The sequence below is a fragment of the Ovis canadensis genome, chromosome 22 (assembly GCF_042477335.2).
Source record: "Ovis canadensis isolate MfBH-ARS-UI-01 breed Bighorn chromosome 22, ARS-UI_OviCan_v2, whole genome shotgun sequence".
Taxonomy (NCBI): Eukaryota; Metazoa; Chordata; class Mammalia; order Artiodactyla; family Bovidae; genus Ovis; species Ovis canadensis.
Window position 1 is genome coordinate 38011321 of NC_091266.1, and position 23593 is coordinate 38034913.

At 51.0% G+C, this 23593-nt stretch overlaps 1 protein-coding gene across 10 annotated transcripts; it reads right to left on the reverse strand.

The window, feature by feature from the left end:
* Window positions 1–3149: 3149 nt before the first annotated feature.
* On the reverse strand, window positions 3150–22051 carry KCNIP2 (potassium voltage-gated channel interacting protein 2). Of its 10 annotated transcripts, none has more exons than XM_069568021.1 (10): window positions 21695–22023; window positions 7913–8008; window positions 7001–7054; window positions 6196–6320; window positions 5772–5841; window positions 5556–5626; window positions 5328–5435; window positions 5033–5137; window positions 4836–4898; window positions 3150–4540 (listed from the first exon to the last, which is right to left on the reverse strand). In XM_069568021.1, the coding sequence occupies exons 1-10, from the start codon at window positions 21765–21767 to the stop codon at window positions 4493–4495; spliced, it is 813 nt and encodes a 270-aa protein (XP_069424122.1). In that variant the 5' UTR covers window positions 21768–22023; the 3' UTR covers window positions 3150–4492. The 10 variants fall into 10 exon arrangements, with proteins under 10 accessions (XP_069424122.1, XP_069424124.1, XP_069424123.1 ...); XM_069568030.1 differs by having other exon boundaries at window positions 3160–4540; window positions 7001–7099; XM_069568023.1 differs by lacking the exon at window positions 7001–7054 and having other exon boundaries at window positions 21695–22051.
* Window positions 22052–23593: the final 1542 nt, after the last annotated feature.

Here is a 23593-nt window from a genome sequence, read left to right on the forward strand (position 1 = left end):
TGTAGCTTCACAGACTTTTATAGTCCCTCTTTTTAGTCCTGGAGTGTTAAGATGGGGATTAGGAGCAAGTATTTTCTTAGGGGACTTCCTGTGATGACAGTGGGGGGCCATAGCAGCTTCACTGGATATTGTGGTCCTTTGGGGATTTTGGAGCTGGCATTCCAAGTCACCCCAGCCCCCAGTCTCATGACACTTTCCTCTGCTTCACACTTTACACTGTGGCAACTGGTAGCAAGTCATCAGCCATACTTTCATCTACTCTCCATAGTCAACACTTCTTGACTCCATGACCCAGGCAAGATCCACCTTCCTATCTGTACTTCTCAAGCTTAAAGGGAAATTCTTGCCACACTCTTTCTCTCCATAACACACCTCTACCCCCCAGCGCCTACAGTAGGAATCATAGCCTAGAAGGCCTGTGATAAACAGCTGAGGAATGAACAAGTTAGGGTCCTGCTCTCAGAGGGCTTACATTCTGGTTGGAGAAAGAGATTCAGTTATACACACAGGAACTCAGTTTGTGATAAGTTCTATGAAGGTAGGAAATCTAGTGATATGATGAAAAGTAATCACAGTAATGAAGGTCTACTTCAGATGGAAGAAAAGTAATACAGTTAAGCAATGATAATGATTTAGACTAAGGAATAGCAGTGGAGAGAGACGGTGAACCTTTGATGGTGGAATTGGTGATTTTTTTTTTTTTTTTTTTGGCTGTGCTGCATGGCTTGTGGAGATCTTAGTCCCCTAGAGATTCAGGGATTGAGCCTGGTCCTAACCACTAGACCGCCAGGGAATTCCCAGGATTGTTAATGAATTAAGGGAGAATAGAAGGAGAGTTGGAGAAGGCGACGGCACCCCACTCCAGGACTCTTGCCTGGCAAATCCCATGGACGGAGGAGCCTGGTGGGCTGCAGTCCATGGGGTCGTGAAGAGTTGGACACGACTGAGCGACTTCACTTTGACTTTTCACTTTCCTGCATTGGAGAAGGAAATGGCAACCCACTCCAGTGTTCTTGCCTGGAGAATCCCAGGGGCGGGGGAGCCTGGTGGGCTGCTGTCTATGGGGTCACACAGAATCGGACACGACTGAAGTGACTTAGCAGCAGCAGCAGCAGCAGGAGAGTGTGGAAGAAGAAAAGAAGACTCCTAAATTTTGACCTGAGCAACTAGGTAGATGATGTCATTTATTGAGATGGGGAAGACTAGGAAGGTGTGAGTCAAAATTCCATTTTGAACATGTTAAGTATGACCATTATAGATCCACATGAATATGTCAAATAGGCAATTGAATATGTGGGTCTTGGAGCTCAGAGGAGAATTCTGGGGATAAAAACTTAGGATTCTTCCTAATAGATAATGTTTAAAGCCATGGGATTGGATGTGTTATGGAAAAGAGGCTCCGGTCTGAGCTGTGGGGACCAATGTTTAATATTCCAAATGAGAAGGATGAGTTATCAAGGGAGGACTGAGAAGGGATGGCCAGAAAGGCAAAAGAAAAACAAGAAGAATGTTTTGAGATGGAGCAGCTAACAACATTCAGAATCTAATCAGTGGCCAGAAAATAATGATCAGATCCCAACCTCCTGTCTTGTCTTTTTTTTTTTTCCCCTGGTTCCCATTTGTCTGCCCTAGCTCTGGGGTACTTCTCAGTTCCTAGAAATTCTCAGCTTCAGACGTCAACTTCCCTTGAGCTTGAATGCACCCTAAAATATAGAGACCATCTCCATATTTAAGCCAATTATATACATATACTTACCATGCCCATTTATCCAAACCATACAGTTATTCATAAAATTATGAAATACCTATTACTTGCCAGGCCGCAGGATAGGATGGTAAGGGGGAAAAAACCTAGTCCAGGCACTCAAGGAGTCCTTAGGAGCTTACAATGTAACAAAAAAAGACAAATAATCACTCAAATAAATACACTTGAATATACAGTTACAAACTGATAAGTGCCTGGAGGGAAAAGTATAGGGCAACATGACAGCCTGTCACAGTGTTACATTGTCTGGATTATACATGACATGCATAGCATCCATCTTTTCACACACAAATTTTTACTGTGCTCCAAGGCCACCCTGGACAGAGATTTGGGGGACTGAGTCTAGTATCAACCCTCTTATAAACTCATCAGTTGATGTTGAGCAAGTCCTCTCTGCTCTTTGGGCCTGTTTCCTCTTCTATACAATGGAAGACTGAGAGGTGGACTAGATCACAGGTTCTTAATTAGGGCCCATGGATGGGCTTCAGGGACACAAAAATATATGGAAAACTGTGCTATTTTTTTCCTCTAGAAAGTAGGTCCACAAATTTAATTAGATCCTACAGAGGGGTTGTGACCCAAAGAAACCCAAGGACCTAAGCAGCAGACAGCTATGTGATGATGTGAGCAGCAAAAACAGATGACAAAATGAAGGACTCTGGAAGCAAGGTTTTGTTTCTTAGACACCATACCCCTCCCTTGATCTTGTCAATGTGTGCATGTACAATGTTGGAAGAGAAGGCCTGATCCCCCTTATATGGACTGTAAAGCTTAGTTACCACATTACACTGCCCTAGAGAAAGGATGGGAGGAACTTAGCATTGGCAGCCCCTCTCCAGGAGCAGAACAAATAAAGGTTCCTACCCAACACAGGAAGCTTCTATTACCCTTTGTGTCAACTGCTCCATTGTGACCTGTCCTTGGTCCACTTCATCTGCTCCCCCATCATTCTTGGCTAGAGGACAGACACAAATGTACATCTATACTAGTTGGAATGTTTACACAAAGGAACTTCATTAGAACCTAAAGGGAATTCCCCTCTTAAAAGCATTTTGAAATTGACTAAGATGTATTAATATGTAAATTAGAAATTCTTGATTTGACTTGAAAGAATGTTTAGCCAAAAGACAGCTGGCTTGGCATAGTCTTTGGGACATCAATCATCTTTTTCTTCCTTGTCTCCTCCAAGGATGAGGGAGATTCAGGAGCCTCTCTAAGGTCCAGGAGGTTTCCAACTCTTCCAGAACATGTGACTTGATCTCCCGCCAAGGGTTGGCCATACTCTAGGAAAGGAGGCATTGTCTTTGGGATCTAAAAGGCTGAGTTAGGGGTTGTGAGTGTATGTGTGGGGTCGGAGGGACAAAAAGGCAGAGACAGCAACCTGTGCATAGCCATTGTGTTTTATTGGATCTGGTGATTTATTATTTTACAAAAATTACAGAGGAACGAAAAATGCAAAGTAGTCAACAGTGTTCTTATGGGGAAGGGGGCTCCTTGGGGGCCCTCCGCCTCAATTCACAGCCGACTGGGAAAGTGAGCTAAATGGGACAAGCAGATATATTAAATGGTAGCAGTGTGGCAGGGCTGCTGACAGTGAGGTGGGACCTGGATCCTATGGTCCCTGCCTTCAAGGTGTGCTCAGAGGCATCTCTGGGTAGATTGACTAGAGCAAGAGGAAACTGAGTAGGCTATGAGGAGGCTATGTGGGGAGGCAGGAATAGAGCCTGGGTATATCAAAAATTCTCAAAAATGCCCCCACACTGGGTTCAAATGCTATGTCTGCCTCCTTCCTTCCTTTTTCTCCTAAGGCATCCACAGGGTGGTCCCTGACTTACTCCATGCCTCCAGGTCTAGAGGAAATGGCAAATGAAAACTTAAGTTGTAGTCATCAGAGAAGGTAGGCTGAAACTTTGGCAGGTATCAGTCAGGACAGCTCCCACCCATCTTACCCCTGCTGCCACCGCCACTACCCAAACAGGAAGGAAGGAGAGGAAGAAATTCCAGGGATCTGCCAAAACCTGGATCCCAAGTTCTCCTGGGATACTGAGGAGTATATGGACATTTCCTGGGGATATTTCCAAGGTTTTCTGAAGAGCCTGGAAACACATATTCTGATGGCTTGGGGTGGCAGAACTGTAGAGCTCAAAGCGATAGCCTGGTATGCTGTCACTGACAATCCCCAGGCCTTTCTGCTCTCTACTGCAATTGCCTCCTAGGGCCTACCCACTGGCTTAGGCCCAAGGTTACTCCCTCCACATTCTTGACCCCCTCCTACAGCACTGTCAAAGGCCCTGGCCTAAAAGGCCAGTCAGTGGCAAGGACAGAACAGCTATTTTATAAGGGAATCTTAGGGGAAATGTTTATGAGATCAGAGATAGGGGAAGCACCATAGCAGGAGACATTTTGCCTAGTGTTGTGGTTTCTCAGTTGTGGGGTGGGAGGGGAAGGACCACTCAATTCCCATAACAGGGCAACCTCAGCACTGAGTTTCAGGCAGGAAGGGGGAGCTGTTGGGAGTTGAGAACACCCCCACAGATACACTCTGCCCACTCCCTACCCCTCTCAGCTCCAGCAGTATGGACCACCAAATCCCCAGGCTCTTGGGTTCCTACAGCCCCCAGGGTAGAGCTAGGATGAGGACAGACCTGGGAAGAGGAGGGTGAGGTCCACCTGGACTAGGGCTAGAGTATGATCCCCCCAGGGCAACTGACCCCCGCTCCTAGGGAGCTAGATGACATTGTCAAAGAGTTGCATGGACCTCATGATGTTCTCGTCCTGTAGCCATGGTGGGAGAGGCAGATTGGAGAGAAAGAAAGAAAAAGAGCTTATCAGAGAAAGGGAGAAGAACACTGATTCAGAAATAGGGACGTTCAGAGACAGAGACAGGCAGTGAAGAAGGAGACAATCAGAGAGGTGGGGAAGAGACAGGCCTCCCCAAGTTATGAAGGAAAAGGATTCAGAATTGGTGGTAGTTAGGGAGATGGTACTTTGCCCAAAGGAGCTTTCTCCTACATCATTGTATCAGGCCCTCAGTCCAGATCAGGGAAATGTAGAGGGCAGGGGCCTGTACCTTTTGACAAGACTCAATGAATTCCTCAATAGTCACCACGCCATCCTTGTTCCTGTCCATCTTCTGCAAAAAGGTAGTCAGGTAGAGAAAACAGGAGGGATGACAGGAGAGAGGCAGGCGGAACTCAGGTAAGTTCCTTGCTGGGAACTTGCCTCCTTCCTTTCACTCCAAAACCCAGCCTGCCCAGTCCCAGGCACCTGGAAAAAGCTCTCCACGTGCTCCCTTGGGGCCTCCTCCCGGAGTGCAGGATACGTGTACTTGCCCATCATGTCATAGATGGACTTCATGATATCAAGCATTTCCTGTTAGACCAAGAGAGAAGAGGATCCCTCCTCAGAGCCTCCAGCCTCCTAACTAGAAGGCCTGGGGCCTGGGGCAGACCTCAGCCCTTGCTGATGATGCATATGTGGGTCACATTCCCCCACTAGGGGTCCTGTGTCCGTCCCCATACACAAATAACCCCCACTCCCAGCTCTTCAGTTGCCCCCCCACCTCCTTGGTAATACAGCCATCCTTGTTGAGGTCATACAGGTTGAAGGCCCAGTTCAGCCTATCATCTGTGGTTCCCCGAAGAATCACCGACAAACCAGCCACAAAGTCCTAGGAAGGAGGCAGGGGAAAATGAGTCTTCAGGTACCTTCACTCAACTCTCTCTCTGGGTTTGGCCTGGCCCTGAAGTCCCAGGAAACATGCTTCCCTGGCCCACCTCCTCCAGCTCACCTCAAAACTGACTGAGCCATCATGGTTGGTGTCAAAGGCATTGAAGAGAAAAGTGGCGTATGTGCTCGAGTCTGTAGGATAAGTGTGGGTGAGCAAGCTTGGCTTCCAGACAGGAGCAGACTTCCTACCTCCCTACCTCTATGGGGCTCTGCCAACCCCATTCACTTGGCATTTCCAACCCCTCCAGAACCTCTCCCCAAGGACTTGTCTCCTTACCTCCTTGAGGAAAGAATTGGGAGTAAATCTGCTTGAAGTTTTCCTCATTGACAATTCCACTGGGACATTCCTGTGGGTAGGATGGGGAGGGAAAGCAGACTTAAGGAAGAAAGGAAACCCTCTTCTACTCACCACCCGTCTGCTCACTCACATTCCCACCCCACCCTCTCTCCCAGAGAGGGGAGATGTCTTTGCGTCTCTAGGGGCTCACCATGTAGCACTTCTACTGGAGGGAAGACTTCTCCCAAGCGCACAGATAAAAAGCACAGAGCAGACAGGCCAGTCTACAGGCTCCCTTCTTAAACTGGCAGGCACCCCTATTTAGGAGCTGTCCCTTCCCCTGCCCATCGCTCTCACTCCCGGAAGCAAGAAAAGTCCTGCACAGACCCCGCCCTTCCCCAGTTAGACTGAGCTTTGCACTCACGTTTTTGAAACCCCGGTACAGGACCTGCAGCTCCTTGCGCGTGAATTTGGTTTGCTCCTGCAACTGCTCCAGACCCTCGGGCCGGTGACACACGGTGGACAATTCAAACTCATCCTCCACGCTGTCTGCGGGGTGGGGGCGGTTGGGCGGGGGTGGGGTGGGGTGGGGGTGGGGGGACAGCCGCGCCTCAGGCCTGTCCCCCATGACCCCTCTTCAAAATCACTTAACTATCCAACCCCCTCATCTCCGACGCAGGAGACCAGCCTGCCAGTTCCCCTGATCCCGAGCCAAGGACTTCAAGGCAAGGAAAGAAGACACCAAGTCAGCTTCGAAGTTAATCAGCGGGCTTAGTCCAAGGCCAGGCCTAGCCCCAGAGCCAGCGGTCTGAGTCAGCGCTGGCCCCTGGACCCTTGATCCCTGGTTGGAGGGGAAGGCCTCCAGTCCCATCTTCATCCCAGGACAGGAACAGGAAAACTGGGTTGGAGAAGCGGCTTCTGAGGGTGGGAACTCTGGGCCTTCCCTTACCAAACTCAGATCCGCCCAGTCTTACCCTGTCCCGCCCAGACCCAGCCCTCCAGCCAAGCCCCGCCTATCCCAGCCATGCCTGAGCCATGCCCCGCCCAGCTCCAGCCAAGCCCCATCCATAGCCCAACTCCTGCCACACCCCTATGCGCCTTAGAGAAGGCCACCACCCCAGCCCCATCTCAGCCCCTCCCCAGTTCCCAACATCCAGTCCCCAGGCAGATGCCCCCAACCCAGGCTCCCAAAGTTCCCCGCACCCGCCCCCACCAGGAGAATAAGTCACCTGGGTCCAGCAGGCGGGGTCTGTGGGGGCGGAGGGAGGCTGGGGCGGCTAATGCTGAAGGGAGCGAACTGTCACCGAGAAAGCGGAAGACCCGGCCAACTGCACACACCTCGTCCCTCACACTCACAGCAAATCTCACAGACCTGCTTGTTACAATGCACACTCCATATCTCCTCGCGCACGCAAAGGCATGCATAACGAATGATCAGAGACACACACAAATTGGACCTTACGCATATCACACCTATCCTTTTTCGGAATCTACCCCCATGTGAGACCCAGCAGAATCAAACACAATGACATTCTCAAGTAATGACTACAAACCGGGTCTTTATAGCTTGCATAATGCAGTATGTATAATCCTGTGAGGTGGACAAGGCCCAAACGAGGAAACTGAGGCCTACAGACAAAGCGAGGTCACTCAACTGGGGACCAGGCTGGTCCTAGAAAACTCCTGTATCTTGGTATCTGAAGGAAGGTGGACTCGGCCCTTACACTTGTATCCGTCTAGTCAAGGCACTGGTGACCTACCTCTCAAAGTCCAAAACATGCCCAAGGACAGGGAGGGCGGCCAGACAACAACCCCATGCACAGACCCTCACAGCCACCTGGTCCCACCTTTGCCACCGTGGCCACACTCACACAGAATCAGAGACACCTCAGCCATTCACACTGACCACGCCCCCAAATCCAGATCCCGCCCATTTCGCAGACCCAGACGGCCCACACTCAGGCCCCGCCTCCACGCTGACCACGCCCACACATTCCCTGGGTAATCACGCCCCCTCACACTTTGGTCAGCCAGCGCCCAGCCCACCTCTGCCAAGTTGGTCACGCCCACACGCGCTCTCACACTCCTTACTCCCAGACACACACGGGCCCCACCCCCGGAAGCACAGGAGAGGCACTTGCTTTCACTGACTGAGGGCAGGGCTTGGGGCCCGCAGCATGGCAGCAGCTTGAGGAACCGCTGCTTCAGCGCTTTTTTAGTGGGCCCTGGAGGGTGGCCTGGGAAGAGAGAAGACCCCAGGAGGGAACATTAACCCCGCTGTCCCTCCATTCCCTGTACCCTCCCCATCATCACAAATCAACCCCGGCTGGGGGCGGGTGTTGGGGGAAGATGGGGGTTGGAGAGAGTAGCTGGGGCCGGTTAGGGGAGTCCAGTGGGTTTCACAAGCACGGAAGGTCCACCAAGATGGCTCGGGGACCTTGTATAAAGGGACACAGCTGGGGACAGCAAGATGGTGGGGGCGGAAAGAAGTGGCATATTGGCCTCAGTCTTTGTTGACCCAGTGTCCTTGGCTCCAGGGCTACATAGCTGGACCTCTGAGAATGACGTCCAACCCAAGGACACCTCTCTCTCACACACACATATACAGTGACAGGTGTGTATACATAGAACAATAAATTACAGAGTGATGGATGCCACACAGGGACAGCTTGATACCCAGTACCTCACTCAAACCCAGTGGCCTCCCAACACATGCACACACACACACACACACACACACACACAGATGCAGACACACCTACTTTGACCTAGTACTTACTCTTTAATACAAACATACATAAATGTGACTGACCCAGGAAAAGCCAGACAGACATGTAGGCCATATAGGCCATCTTACACAGAGCATGATCGATCAAACCACACAAAGAACACACAATGACCCTGGGGCATCATGTCACAGTATGGTCATCATGCTCATATCATATTGTGACCTAGGTGCCCATGGCACCAGATATCTAAGCACCTTACCCTCAGAACCTACATTTGCCCTGGGCACACCCACCTTTCTTTCCTATAGTCCCTCATTTCAAGGCACCTAGAATCTTCATGCCAGCAGAATAGAGTTCTCAGCTAATTCATCCACCCTAAAATTGTGTCCCCTCCCAGTCCTGTCCAGTATGACTTACTCTTTGAAGGTGAAATGATAGCAAACTTTGAGACAATGACAGACCTTGGAGATGAGTATTTTATTGTCATGTAGGGCTATCTGGAATCCACAAATCACAGTTCTCCTCACTTCCCCTTACTTCCATACATATCCTGGGGCTCTAATTTTATCCCAGGGAGACCCTGCAAGTCCCTGTTGTCTGTCTCCTGGCTGCACCCATCTCCAGACTCCAGGGCCAGAGCTCACTGGACCTGGCACACTGACTGATGTTGGCTTCAGTCCATTGCTGGAGGGGCCCAACTTCCTTTAGTGGTAGGTTGACACCCCAGCTCCCTTACAGGCCCCACATCCCAAGCCAGGCTCCGCCTTCAGGAAGATGCTCTGCTCCCAGGAGGGAATTGCTTGAAGTTGGCACCTCCTCTCTCTCCCATTTGTCCTCTCTCCCCCAGAGCTATGGAGTGGAGGGAGGGAGGCAGTGAGCTGGGTGGGTGATCGATGGCGGTTTGGCCCCTGGCCCAGGGCTCCATTAGCCCAGACTTTGGTTTCCCAAAGCCTATTGTGCTGGGGGCCTCCGGTGGTATAGTAGCCTCTGGACTGGGGGATGGCTCCCGTGCCTCTCCCAGCCTCCCCCTTTTCACACATGCCCCCATCTGGTCCCTTGCCTGCTTCAAGGACTCAGTCTCCTCTAGGCTCTTCTGAATTGGGGAGAGAAAGGGGGTGCCTTCAGCAAACAGGATGTCTGCGTTTCCTTGGATGTCCACCCCTTTCTTGCACCAACAGTCTAAAGGGGACAGCAAGTTAGATTCCGAGTGACTTCATCTTTTCAGGACTGAATGAATCCCAATGCATCCAACACCAGTCCCTGCACCTCACCCCACTCCAATAAATGCAGCAGTGGATGGAGGGTAGACTAAGACTTTTCTGCTCTTACTGAACCCTAAAGCAGGCACTTCATGAGCCTTCTTCTTGACCTCAACTCCCTTTACATCTTTTCAGTTCTCCCACGTGTCTACCCTGTAGTCCTCTTATCATGGTTCTTGCCTGTTTTCCTGTCCATAATAGAACTGGGGAACAGCCATGTTATGAAGCTGCACAGTTCTTGGTATGAAAAATGAGAGGCTAAAAATCCCTGGAGAAAGCAGAACATGTTCCCCTCTCTACCTTCAGTATCACTCTTCCCACTTGACTTTGGGGTCAGATGGAGAACTGACTTCCCACCAACAATGTCTAGGCTCTGCAGCCCATTCTGCCCTCAGATTCTGAGAGGACCTAGGAGAGGCAGGAGGTCTTGAGAAGCAGGGTCCCTGATCTGATCCACCCTCACCCTCCTACCAGAGTTGATCTATGAATGTTTCAGTCACAGTATCCCCAACTCCTGTTCCTCTAGAACCCATCCTGTCCTTTGCCTTGGGTATAGAGCTGGCATATCCTCAGGAACTCTGGGAACAGCCACACACACAATCAGATACCCCGAGAGGCTCAACCACACACTCTGTGCCCCTCAGGTATCTTTGCCATGTCATAAAGCTACACACACTGTCGCTCAGACACGCTCAATCACATCCCTGTCACATACACAGGTTCAAGGAGTCACACATTTTGTCCTTTCTTACACACCTGAACACCCAGTCACACCACCCCCTGTATCTCTCACACACTGAGTCCACACATACTGTGACCCAAACCTGCAAGGATGGAGGTGTGGAGAGTCACACACATCTTCAGAGCCATTGTGGGTCTGTGACCCCAAAAGGGGACCGCCCCCACAGAAGTCTGGTGTTATATCAGGATTCCCGGAACCTCCTTCCTCTATCTGGATACCTCTGCCTGTCTCCAGACTTCTCCTCATTCCTCCAGTTTCTCCTTATCCCCAGTCCCAGTACCCAATGCTGTACCCCTCACCACCTCCCTGCATCCTGGCCCTCTTTCCTCACCTCCCTCAGACACCCAGTCCTCCAGATTCCCTCTCTTCCTCCCCAGATCCACCCCTTGAGTCCCCCTCTTTACCTCTCCATGATGTCCTACTCCCCCACCTTCTCTCTTCCCCTCCCCCAGATGCCCCATCTCATCACTAACCTGCTTACCCCTGCAGCCCCCACCCTAGTCATAAAGTCCCCAACCCTGCAGGCACTGTCCCTCTAGCCAGCAGACCAGACATGCCCAGATACCTGCGTTACCTTCCAAGGAGACAGGCTCAAAGAGACCAAACTGCTCCAGGACCTTGACAAACAGGGCGAGGACCACAAGCACAGCGACCATCTCCAGCCCTTCCAGGTTCATGGTGGGCCTGGGGCATGGCCCCCCAGGCTGAGGCCGGCCTGCCCTACACACACTTCCTCCCCCTCGGCTCCCCAGACTGAGCAGGACCGCCTGCAGTCTGCCTTCCTGCTCCTTCCCCGGATCTCCTCCCTCTCCCCTCTTACCCCGCCTCCCCACAGGCCTCCCAGCCACAGCCTCTTCCTCTTCACGGGGACCACTTCAGCCTATAGATTGATATCTCCTCCGGAGCTTCTGGTGTGAAGGATATGGCCCAGGCCAGGCCAGAGAAGCAGCAGTAACTTGCCTCTGCCCCTGAGGACAGCTTCCCTCAGACACCCTGTGGCTATTCTGTGCCAAAGAAAGGGGCAGAGGGAAGACCTATGCTTAGAAGTTAGGGGCGGGCAGTGTGTGTGTATGCGTGTGTGTGTGTGTAAAAGACAGAAACTAGGAATTGTATGTGCATAAGAATATGTTATGGGTGTCTAGGTGTCTTCATGTGTGTATATTCCTGTGTTTGTGTGCAGAGAATGTGTACCTCTTATATATGTCTCTGTGTTTACACGATTGTGCACCTGTCTTAGGATGTGTGTGGTGTATATGGGTATGTAACCTGGGTGTCTGTGGTGTGTGTGAGTGTATTGGAGTATTTCTGAGTGTGTATAGAGTGTGAGGTATCTATATTTTAGCAGGGTTGTGACGTGGGGGTCTGAAGATTGGTAATATGGATGTATCCTCTCCTAATTAGTATCCTACTCCTAATTAGTTAGGAGTATGGGTCTGCAGTGGTTGTGTAATTGTATCTGCATGAAACTGTATGAAAGCATAAGGGAGGAGAAGGCAGTGACCTCTCCAGTCAGGAGGACACCATCTACATTGATAAAGGTTGCCATGGAGACTAAGAGGTGGGAAGCACTCTTCTTCCCCCTGGCCACAGACAGGGAAACTGAGGTCCAGGGGAGGAAGGATTAGCTCCAATAGCCTGGGCAGGGGAAAAAGGCCGCTTAGCCCTAACATGACCCTATGGGGAGGGTCCACTCATTGAAGCTGATTTTAGGACCCAGAGAATCAACCTCCTTGGGAGAGGAAGGGCTTCCCTGATAGCTCAATTGGTAAAGAATTCACCTGCAATGCGGGGGACCTGGGTTCAATCCCTGGGTTGGGAAGATCAATCCCTGGGTTGGGAAGATCGATCCCTGGGTTGGGAAGATCGGTAAAGGAAGGGTGTGCTCTTCCCTTCCTTCAGGCAGGGGCCTCACTCTGGGGCTGCCAAAGTACTGCCTGCTCTTTGGGGATCTTCACAGAGCTGACAGGAGAAACCCAGGGCTAGAGGGAAACCTGAACCTTCCAAGAGAGCCACCCAGCCCAGGGGCATTCCTGGAGCTCCTCCCCCATCTTCCGCTCTCCCTCCAGCTGGTGGTGTGTGGTAGCAGGTGGAGAGAGGCTTGCTGAGCCAAGGAGCCAGAAGACACCAGCCTCTGGGCTACTGCCACATCTGGTGAGGGACTGAGCACTCAGTATGTGGTAGATAATGTGCAGTGTGACATCATCACACTGAATTTACACAATAAGCCTGTGAATGAGGTACTGTTATGGGTGGGAAAACTAGGCAAAAGGAGTTTAAGCAAATCTCCAAGATTAGTAAGTGTCAGATCTTCAATTTTCAGCCATCCTGACTGAGCCTGCACTTTACACTACACTACACTACACTACAGTGGCTCCCTTCATAGACAGCTTGCCCACACAGGAGGCCCAGTTTAGGAGGATTAACCCCAGAAGGACCCTTCCCTCCCTATACAGCTCTGAGATGACTGTGTGTCAGCCTCAAAGTGAACGTGGAGAGTAAAAATGTTGGCTTAAAACTCAACATTCAGAAAACTAAGATCATAGCATCTGGTCCTATCACTTCATGGCAAATAGATGGGGAAACAATGGAAACAGTGACAGACTTTATTTGGGGGGGCTCCAAAATCAATGCAGATGGTGGTGATTGCAGCCATGAAATTAAAAGACGCTTACTCCTTGGAAGAAAAGTTATGACCAACCTAGACAGCATATTAAAAAGCAGAGACAGTACTTTGCCCACAAAGGTCCGTCTAGTCAAAGCTATGGTTTTTCCAGTAGTCATGTATGGATGTGAGAGTTGGACCATAAAGAAGGCTTAGTGCTGAAGAACTGGTGCTTTAGAACTGTGGTGCTGGAGAAGACTCTTGAGAGTCTCTTGGACTGCAAGGAAACCAAGCCAGTCAATCCTAAAGGAAATCAGTCCTGAATATTCTTTGGAAGGACTGATGCTGAAGCTGAAACTCCAATGCTTTGGCCACCTGATGCAAAGAACTGACTCATTTGAAAAGACCCTGATGCTGGGAAAGATTGAAGGTGGAAGGAGAAGACAGAGGATGGCATCACTGACTTGATGGACATGAGTCTGAGTAAGCTCTGGGAGTCAGTGATGGACAGGGAAGCCTGGCATGCTGCAGTCGATGGGGTTGCAGAGTTGGACAGGACTGAGCGACTGAACTCAACTTGGGGATGGGTGCCAGTCCCAACTGCTTCATTTGAGGTTCACGGATGTACAGTTCTACAAGGCCACCACTGGGGGTCAGGCCTTCATCTCACACCATGTATCTTACCCCTTCCTTCTCCCAACATCCATGGGAAGGTGTGGGAATGACTGGGCAAGAGCTTGCCCCTCCCAGCTCCTTCCTCCAGGAAGAAGTCAACTCAGGGACTGTTTTTGGTTTCTCACACCTTTGAAGGATTTACAAATAAAATGAGGAAATATTCAGCATCTCCCTCTCACCATCCAAAATCCATATATGGCTTTTAATACCCCTCCCCTACTCTCATCAGCAGATCTCTTTTTTGAGCCAGCTTGGCCTCCTGACTGTCCCCCAAACACAGAAAACTCAGTTTTGTTTCTTACCTCTGCTCCTGCTAGTCCCTCTGCCTGGAATGCCCACCCTCTGCTCTCCTGTCCTACATTTTTACCTGTCCTTTAGGGACAGCTTAAATTCCCTTTTCTTCAGAACCTCCAGCCCTCTGCAGGCTCCTGCTAAGTCGAGTTTGTCGTGTCTAACTCCGTGCGACCCCATAGACGGCAGCCCACCAGGCTCCCCCATCCCTGGGATTCTCCAGGCAAGAACACTGGAGTGGGTTGCCATTTCCTTCTCCAAGGCATGAAAGTGAAAAGTGAAAGTGAAGTCGCTCAGTCGTGTCTGACCCTCAGCGACCCCATGGACTGCAGCCTACCAGGCTCCTCCGTCCATGGGATTTTCCAGGCAAGAGTACTGGAGTGGGTGCCATTGCCTTCTCCGCAGCAGGCTCCTAGCTACCTGAAATTCTACCATACTCACTGTTGGACCCTCAAAACTCAGAACCTAAATCTGTAATGTTATTAGTGGGAACAGTAAAACGAGGCAGCATAGCATGGTAGGAGACAGTGTGGGTGAGGGTGCCAGGCTCCTTAGGTTTAGATCTGCCACTTGCAATCAACTGGGCAAGTTCTTAATCTCTGTGTGCCTCAGTTTCCTACCAAATGAACTAATACACGGAAAGCTGTCAGAATAATTCCAAGCACAGAGTAACTGTTTATAATTGTTTCCTGCTATTATTAATAACAAACATTCCCCTGCTTGCATTTCTACAGCTCTTAACAATTTATAAAGCATTTCCACAAACATTGTTACTTCCAAGGCTTCTCATGACAACCCCATGAAGTAGGCAGATGAAAAGTATTGTGCCCATTTCACTGATGAGGTAAATGAGGCCCAGAGAAGTAAAGGAACTCACGCAAGGTCACCTAGCTAAGAAAGGATGTTGCAAATTTGAACTCAGGTCTTTCTGGATCAATCTTGTTTCCTCAATTAGATTCTCAGCTCCTAGAGGGCAAAGATATTAAAAATATTGGACCTATACAAATTGAATGCCAGGCTCTGAGCCAGTGCAACAAAGGTGAACAGAACAGGGTTCTGGCTTCCTGAGCAGGGAGAGACAGCCATTGACAGAACTATAAGGCAACTATTCATTCAAAAAATATTTGTTGTGTGTCCACTAGGAACTATTCAAGAACTGGCCATGAAATGAACTCTAACTGGGAGCCCAGGAAAAACTTGGAAAGGGTATTTTTTGAGCTAGTTCTTTAAGGATGGCTGAAAGATGAGCAGTCTGCCTTACCAAAGGGCCCAACATTTACTTAGCATGCTTTATATTCTTGATACTTTGCACGTGTTATCTCATTTAGTTCTCATAACAGACCTATTAGTAGTCTATTATTACAGTTGACACGGTCAGATAGAGTAGAACTATACCCATTTTGCAGATGAAGGAACTGAAGCTCAAAGAGAAGTGACTTTCCCATGACAATACAGATGATAAAAGACTGACCAAGACTTGAACCAGAACCAGTGATCTGCCAGCTCCTTCCTTCTGTCTCTCCAACGTGTATGGGGGTTAAGGAATCCTGAGTGACTGCAGCTTAGTTCGTATTAGGGGAGCTATGAGTGATAAGACCAAAAAGGGGGCGAATTCCATGAAGCCTCTGATGCCAAGCCAGACTATTTGAATTGAAAGAGGCAGCACAGCAGCATCTCCCTCCTCTCTGCTGCTGATTTACAGATGGACAGATGGACAACCATTCAGCCAGTTGCCCTGTCCATGGACCTTCCTCTTCCCTCTAACCCTTACCCTCACCCTTCAGAGACCTATGTCCTAAATCACCCATGCCTCTGGTGGCAGGAACTAGTAGAAATGAAAGAGCAAGTTGCTTTCCAGGCTCTCTCTTCCTCCTACTCAGAGACCTCTCTGGGCTTTGAGCCTTGTGAGAAACTTGCCCAGGTCTGCCCTCCCCAGGTATCCCTCTCCACTTGGCTGTTCATCCAGAGGAGTGAAGTCTTAATGGAAGCTCTTCTGGCAGAGTGAGGGCTGAAGGGAAATTATCTTGAAGCATTAGGTGAACTCTTCCTGCTGCTGCTGCTAAGTTGCTTCAGTCGTGTCTGACTCTGTGCGACCCCATAGATGGCAGCCCACCAGGCTCCCCCGTCCCTGAGATTCTCCAGGCAAGAACACTGGAGTGGGTTGCCATTTCCTTCTCCAATGCATGAAAGTGAAAAGTGAAAGTGAAGTCACTCAGTCGTGTTTGACTCTTAGCAACCCCATGGACTGCAGCCTACCAGGCTCCTCTGTCCATGGGATTTCCCAGGCAAGAGTACTGGAGTGGATTGCCATTGCCTTCTCCAGAACTCTTCCTTTGGTCCCTCAAATCTCACCACAGAAATACCCCTATCACTGAGTCATTTACTTTATGAAGTTCAAATCCAGAGAAACATTACTTTCTGAAGGGGGTCCATACTAGGTAACCAGACCACATTCCTATCTGCCCTTGCTCCCTTAGTGAAGGACCCAGCCAGTGAAGACCCTTCTTCCAACCCTCAGCCTCATTCCATCCCCAGCCAGGCTAGGACACAGCAGCCCCCAGCTGCATCAGGTGATTAATGACCTCCCTAGGCCTTGGGGCTATTTTAGGGCCTGGAAGTCATGCCTGCTATGATTGAGAGCTTGCTCTGCCTCGCTCAAGCCATCTGTCACTTGAGACAGGCCCAAGCAGGGGCTCGGAGGACACATGCTCCCCAAGAGACATCCAAGTATGACTCTGGCTCAGCCCCATGGCCCCTCCTTCTGGGAGCACATGGTAAGGAGAGGCCTGCTTATACTCCAGGGGCTCAAGGGGATACTGTCGCAAGAGCCAGCGAACTAGATCCCAGAATGCCATGGGCTAGGTTGTTTTGGTCTCCCCTGGCCAGGTGAGGAGGGGATGCTGGGTGTTTTGGGCCCTACCCAGGCAGCTCTAAGGAAACCCACAGTGTGTATAATCTCAGCAGTGCCTTTATATGATACCCACAATCCACATGCCATATAAATCCCACAAATCCCACACCAAGGTACAACCTTGTAAAGTCTACACAACTAATTTACTGTGACTCAGGAACCCTTAACCCAACTTTAAAGCACAGACTTCCAGTATGCGCAGTCTTAGTGTCACAGAATCCCAGGAATATGTAACCCCAGGGATGCATGGCCCCAGTGATCACAACCCCAGTGATGTACAAACCCCCTTAATTCAGACTCCCAGAGATAGACAAAACAGTGACATGCAGTTCTTATGCCACACAAGTCTATCCGTGCCATCATGCATAAACTCACTAGCTGAGTTCACATTGGTCCAGTCCTGCTTCAGAATTTTTTTTTTTTTTCTGCACACTGCCCCTAGTCATCTTAAGATCCCATTAAACTAAGCAATTCAGTAAAGGGTTTTGCCTTTTCCCCGCCTGCTGCAAGCTTCCTCCTTTTATCCCTATACCCCTCCTTTTATCTCCCACATCCACCTGCTTGAGGTCCCCACCTCTGCTCTCATTGAGAAACCTTGCCCTCTCCTCCACCATTGTGAGGAACCGTGATGCCTCTGTCCTTTCCCCTTTGAAGACTACTATGTCCCCCACTTTCATTTTAAGGGACCCTATCCCAAGCTCCACTTCTGCTGGAGTGTTGTCCTTTAAACTCTTTCCTCTGAAGGATCTTGCCCCTTCCATCTCTGCGAGGGACCCTTTTTCTCCCCATCTCTGTAAGGCTCCTATTTTACTTCTTCGCTTACTTTTTCAGGGATCTAGCCCCTTCCTCCCTTCCTCATACCTGGCGACAGTGACCCGGTCACCAGCTGGTAGAGGGATCGCGCTGCCTGCCCCAACGGGCTCCGGCACCTGCGGGGGCATCTGTTCATGGTCCTGCCGAGAGCACAGTGGCCAAGCTCCGCCCTCAAAGCTCGGGGTGTTCTGATCTCCGCCCCCAAGGAGTGGGCCCCGTGTGGGAGGCGCGGGAGGGCCGAACCCACAAGGACCGGAGTCTCAGGCAATAGAGTCGCGTTCCGCTTCCTGTCCTCTCCAGGTCATAAGAGGGGAACTCACCCTGGTCCCCATCGTCTGAAGCACCCGCTCCCAAAGTTCTCAGACTGGGGAGGGACGGGAAACGGGCAGCACGGACTCTCCCTCAGAGCCTTCTCTGGGAACATTTTCTGAATTTCCGGTGGGGAAGGGAGCACCCATGGTTTTTGAAAAAGGATCCGGAGAGAGAAAACATCTTTTATTGCCGCGTCGCCCCCTCCTCTTCCCATTTTTGACAGAGAAGGGAAGGGTTAGAGGACTTAGTTGTCATGGCAACTCCCCACACTTCCATACTTCCTGGACCAATGGGTGCGGGAATAGGAGGGAAGAGGAGAAAATGACCAGTGTATTGGGGTGGCAGAGGGACGGCAGGGACGTGCCCCTACTATCTCTGGCTTCTGACTCTGAATGTCTGGCACAGAACTGTTCTGTGTCGCTATGTCCTGGTTCGGCGGGTTCACACTCTCCCATCATATGCTGATTGTCAGCTAAATGCATCGAGGAAAAGCCCCCCTACTCGAAGTCCTGGCCCTGACCCCTTTCCTAGACTCACCCCTATCTGGTTATAACCAAAGTAAACCCTTCCAGGGCCCACTAAAACCACTAACACCATCTAACAGAGCTTACGGGGATCCCACTCCTCCGACTGGGATTCCATATTTTTTGGCTGAAAATCCTACATTTAGGAGGTGAGAGTCACCTCTGAACTTCGTGGAATCAAATCTGGCCACATCCCCATCTGAAATTAGCTCTGCAAGCAAGGTTTCACTAAGACCACACGGGGGCGCCCCAATCTCGGAACAGTATTTATGGCCAGACAGAAGCGACTCTGAAGATCTCAGACCGGGACCGAGTTCAGGCCTTGGCCAGCCAGGTCCCAACTCTCCCATCTTCTTCAGTTCTTTCCTTGATTCCAGCTTGACAGAACGACTGTTGATTACTGCCTTTTCTCACCTCTTCGCACTGCCAAACGGTACTGATGGGCTGGGAAGACTGGAGGGGATGAATGCGGGGCGAGGCTCAGACTGGTTTCTCCTCAAGTCTCTTTCAGATTTGTTTTGAGCCTGGGGTGGGAGTAAGGAAAGCGGCTGGGGCAACCCAGGATGCCCTGAGGTATGATTTTAGTACCCCCTCCTCCCTGTCAGCCTGATAGGCTTGGATGGCTGAAATCGAAGAACACCCCCAGGTTCGATCCAAGGAATCCAGCCTGCACAAGGAACATTGGAAACCTGAATAGTAGTGCTGCACTTCCGCCTTTCACGTGCTTCAGCACCGCGGACAACGACTTCCCCTCTGGCTTCAGCTCAAGCGTCTCCAGACACCCAACTCATTAATACTGGCTTCCCAACCCCATTTATCTCCTGCTGAAGATAAGCCCTCCTTCGAAAGGAGAGCTCCTGGTAGTCTTTATTCCCACTTTCCAATTCGTGTGGATGCTGACATGGAACACAATTCTTTGATGCTTGTCAACTTTTGAAATTTCCATTTCCCTTGGGAGACAGGGAGGTAGAAAGTAGTATTTCCCATTTTACAGATGAGAGAAGTGAGGCCCAGAGAGCAAAAGTCAAACAGAGCTGGCATTCACACTTCCATTCCTTCATCTTCCAGTACAAGGGCTTCCCCACTTCTACCTAATCTCTGATTCAAACAGCCAAGTGGGGAGGGGATGATTCCACTGAAAGTGAAAGTCACTCAGTCGTGTCCGACTTTTTGCCACCCCATGGACTCTACAGTCCATGGGATTCTCCAGGCAAGGATTCTGGAGTGGGTAGCCTTTCCCTTTTCCAGGGGATCATCCCAACCCAGGGATCGAACCCAGGCCTCCCTCATTGCAGGTGGATTCTTTACCAGCTGAGCCACAAGGGAAGCCTAAGAATACTGGAGTGGGTAGCCTATCCCTGCTTCAGCGGATCTTCTCAACCCAGGGATCGAACCCGGGTCTCCTGCAATGCAGTCAGATTCTTTACCAACTGAGCTATGAGGGAAGCCCAAGTGAAGCAGAGGATCAGTTAAAGCAGGAAGCAAACACTGACTGATGTGGTGCTAATAAGGGCCCTGGGGCCCTTGCTACTGAGAACAGAGTTCAAAGCAGAGCTTGTCAGCTGGACCTTGGGAATCCACCGGGGTCTGAAGCTCATTTAGGTCACATCTGAGGCCTGCCTGAGTGGAAGGGCTCCCTCGACTGGGAGTCTGGGCTTAGAGACTAGAACCTCTCCGGGGTGGGTGAGTCACACCTAGTCCTCTTGGCATCCCCAAGTCTTAACCTCACTCAAGACAGGTATGGATCTTGGCCTCCCTTCACCTTCTCAGCTTGTCTTCAGACACAGGGGAGACAGTCTCCCTCTTCCTGTTCTCTGTTGGAGTTCTTGGGTTGGCTGCACAATGAGACAGAAACACACGCACATGGAAATGTACACAAGGTGACACAGTCACCCACACAAACACATGGATCTGCCTACCAAACCCAGGAATATGCACAGGCACAGATGTACTGGTCTCACATATCTCCCCAGTGTGGGAGAGAGAGGATGCCTGGGCAGCAAAGTGGTTTGGAAGATACTTATAAGAAGAGGCCACATGGCACTTCCCAGGCCTAGAGCTTCTATCTCTGGGTCTGGAGGGGAAGCAAGGTTTGTTTTCCTCCAGGTTTGGGTGAAGTTTTGGGAGGGCTGTTGGGGGTGGGGCACTGACCCAGCATTAACCAAAGCCTCCCCACAGGAGCTGGGGGTCCCTCCTGGAAGCCAGGCTGGGTAGATGGATGCAAGCCCCTCCTCGGGTCCACTGGGCTGTTTGTGGAAAACATGGAGAAGCAGTGGTGTGCACTAAGGATCCCTTTTGCACCAAGAAGCCAGAGAGGCAGCAAGGGTAAGGTCTGTCACAGACACAGAGCCCCACTGCAGACATCACCACATGAAGTACACAATCAGTATCAAACACCAAGATAATCATTCTCACAATCACAAAACACAACACAGCCCACTTTAACACATGCTTGTCCCAGGAGGTTCACAGTCACAAAGTCTTACAAACAGGCATACCACCATAAAGTAAAAACCTGACACATACTGGTAGTCACATGGCATTTCATACAGAATCACACACTCAAAGCAGAGTTGCACACAGAACAGAGATACATGGTCAAAACAACTTCATCAGTACAATCTGGGTCCTACACAACCTCACTGAAACATCTGACAGGATCATACAATTGCACAGTCACACGCAATCACACTAACTCTGGCTGTCACCAAGCCCAGGGCACATGGCAACCAGCTGTGGGAGGCGCACACACACATATATACACAGACACACACAGAATGACAGGAGCTCACACATGTAACACCTCCCACTCTAGACCCCCTCCTAGCCTTGTGTAACACATTCCCACACCTGCTGCCTCTGCCCACCTGCTCTCCCTTGAATCCCCATCCCCCGTGGGACCCAAGGTTTTGAACCTCAGTGTCCTGTTGCCCAGAATTGCTGGGAGGGTGCCTGGTAATGGGTCAGAGTGTGGGTAAGGGCCTGGCAGGAGTCACAGGAGCTTAAGGGTTAGGGGAGACGCAATCTACCCTCCTCCGCCCTCGACCCCCAAGCCACCGACTCACCCGTGAGCTGGTCATAGGATCCGTCCAGGTCTCGTGAATCGGACAAACTCTCCTTACGGCTCTGGCCCCGCATGGCCCCCGGCGCCCCCCTCCCGTCCCCACCTGGGCCGTGGGAGGGGGCGCCGGGTGGCCGGGATAGGGAGCTCACACGGCGCCCCCTGGCGGTGTAGCGCGCTCTCGGGGGCTGGGGCGAGGAGCCAGGGGATCTCCGGTGTCTAGGGCCCACCTCGGGGTACTGGGGCAGGAGCGGCAGGCTTGGGCAGTGGGTGAGCGCAGAGCCGGAGGCAGAGCGGAGAAGAGCGCGGAGCTGGAGCCGAGCCGCCTCTCTTCCCGCCCCCTCCCAGCGGCTGTCACCGCCACCTCCCCCCTTTGGCGCTGCCGGGATTGGTTCCCCCTACCCCCGCCCCCTCCTCTTTGCAGCTCGGAGGAGGCACCCGGTGAAAGGGTGAGCAGAGAAGTGCGGGGAAGGAGACCAGCTCTCTGGCAACACTACCCACTAAACCTGAACCCCCGGGTCTTGAGGGTGGAGGAGGGTGCAGGGCCAGAAAGGCCCCACTGTGAGGATTCCCCGGCCGATTCTCAGCACTCCTGCTCCTACCCTCAGCACTGGCCAGCCCCTATTTTCTCTGTGGTTCTCTGCCGATGTGTGAGTCTCTGTGGCCCCCACCACTGCCCAGCCCGCTTTAAGGGGGAATAGGAATATAAAGGTCAGCCAGCCTTTAAGGCAGGCTCATCTCAGGCCAGTGGACTATAGTTTTCTCTCATAAGGACCCCTACCCTCACCCACTGCAGAACCCGGTCTCTGGGCCCTACTTGCTCTCAGGGTGCCTTCTTCCATGATCTAATGACCTCTGCTAGCCAATTGGGAAGAAAAAGAAAATAAAGACTGAACCAGGTCAGTTTCTCAAGACTTTCTTGCTCTTTTGTTCCTTTTTTCTCTTTCAACTTTCCTACCCTGCTCTATTCCATCACCTGCCCTGTCCTAGATTCCCTCTGATTTCCAGAGGATCTGGGAAATAATTAAGGGGTCTGGGGATGCAGGCAAAGGTGGGGAGCAATGTCCTTGTTATGAGGCTCCTTCCCTTAGATTAGCTCCTTTTCTAAAGCAAGGGGCAGGCATAGGGCTGGGCTATCTCCAGCTCCCAGTAATGGTGACTGGCTGAGCCTACTTGTCTGACCTTCCCCACAATGCTTCCTGGACTCCAACCCCATGAACCGCCCAAATGCCATGAGAACTGGTGGGGGGCAATGTCTGATGTGTCTTCATGGCATGGTGGCAGTGTCCCAGGTAATCCTGCCTACCCAATCGCTCCCCCAGAGGAGTAACCTGCTGAGCCAGAAAGCTTCAGCTGAAGTGACCCCAGCACATTTAATCTTTTCAATTGGATTAATTTCCAAGCACTTGATTCAATTAACCCAGCAGGAATTGTGGTGAGAGTTCCGGCATGAGAAAGGGACAAGTAGCTGAAGGAAGGATTATTTTGGGAGCAATGCCCAACTCCTGGCTTTCCCCTGGCTCTGGAGGGTCTGCCACAGACCTGGTACAGACATGGGTGCAAGGACAGGGCATGGGCAGTTCCTTTGGGGGTTAAATTCCAGGAAAAGATGGAACTCTTATGTGGAGTTCTGAGCATAGGCATATTTAAATAGGCCAAGAGATGGGTCCTTAAAATGGAGGGCAAGAAGTGCTCTGTTTATTGCCCCATGCCCTGGACCTGCCTTTATTTACTTCACAGGGAAGCCTGAAAGGAATCCAGATGCAGCCCAAATAGGCTGGTTCACCTCCTTAACACCACATGTGGAGGTAGAGGGATTCTCTTCCTCCTTCCACTCAAAAGGCAATGGAGGCTACAACTTCTGAACGGAACTGGCTTCCACTAAGACTAGGAGACTGAGGAA

Coding starts and splice junctions, on each gene's coding strand:
- KCNIP2 (XM_069568030.1), bottom strand. CDS start 21,767: ATGCGGGGCCAGAGCCGTAAGGAGAGTTTGTCCGATTCACGAGACCTG. Junction 8,009..21,694: donor ATCCTATGACCAGCTCACGG/GTGAGTCGGTGG, acceptor CTCTCTTCCCAG/GCCACCCTCCAGGGCCCACT. Junction 5,842..6,195: donor TGTACCGGGGTTTCAAAAAC/GTGAGTGCAAAG, acceptor TCCTACCCACAG/GAATGTCCCAGTGGAATTGT.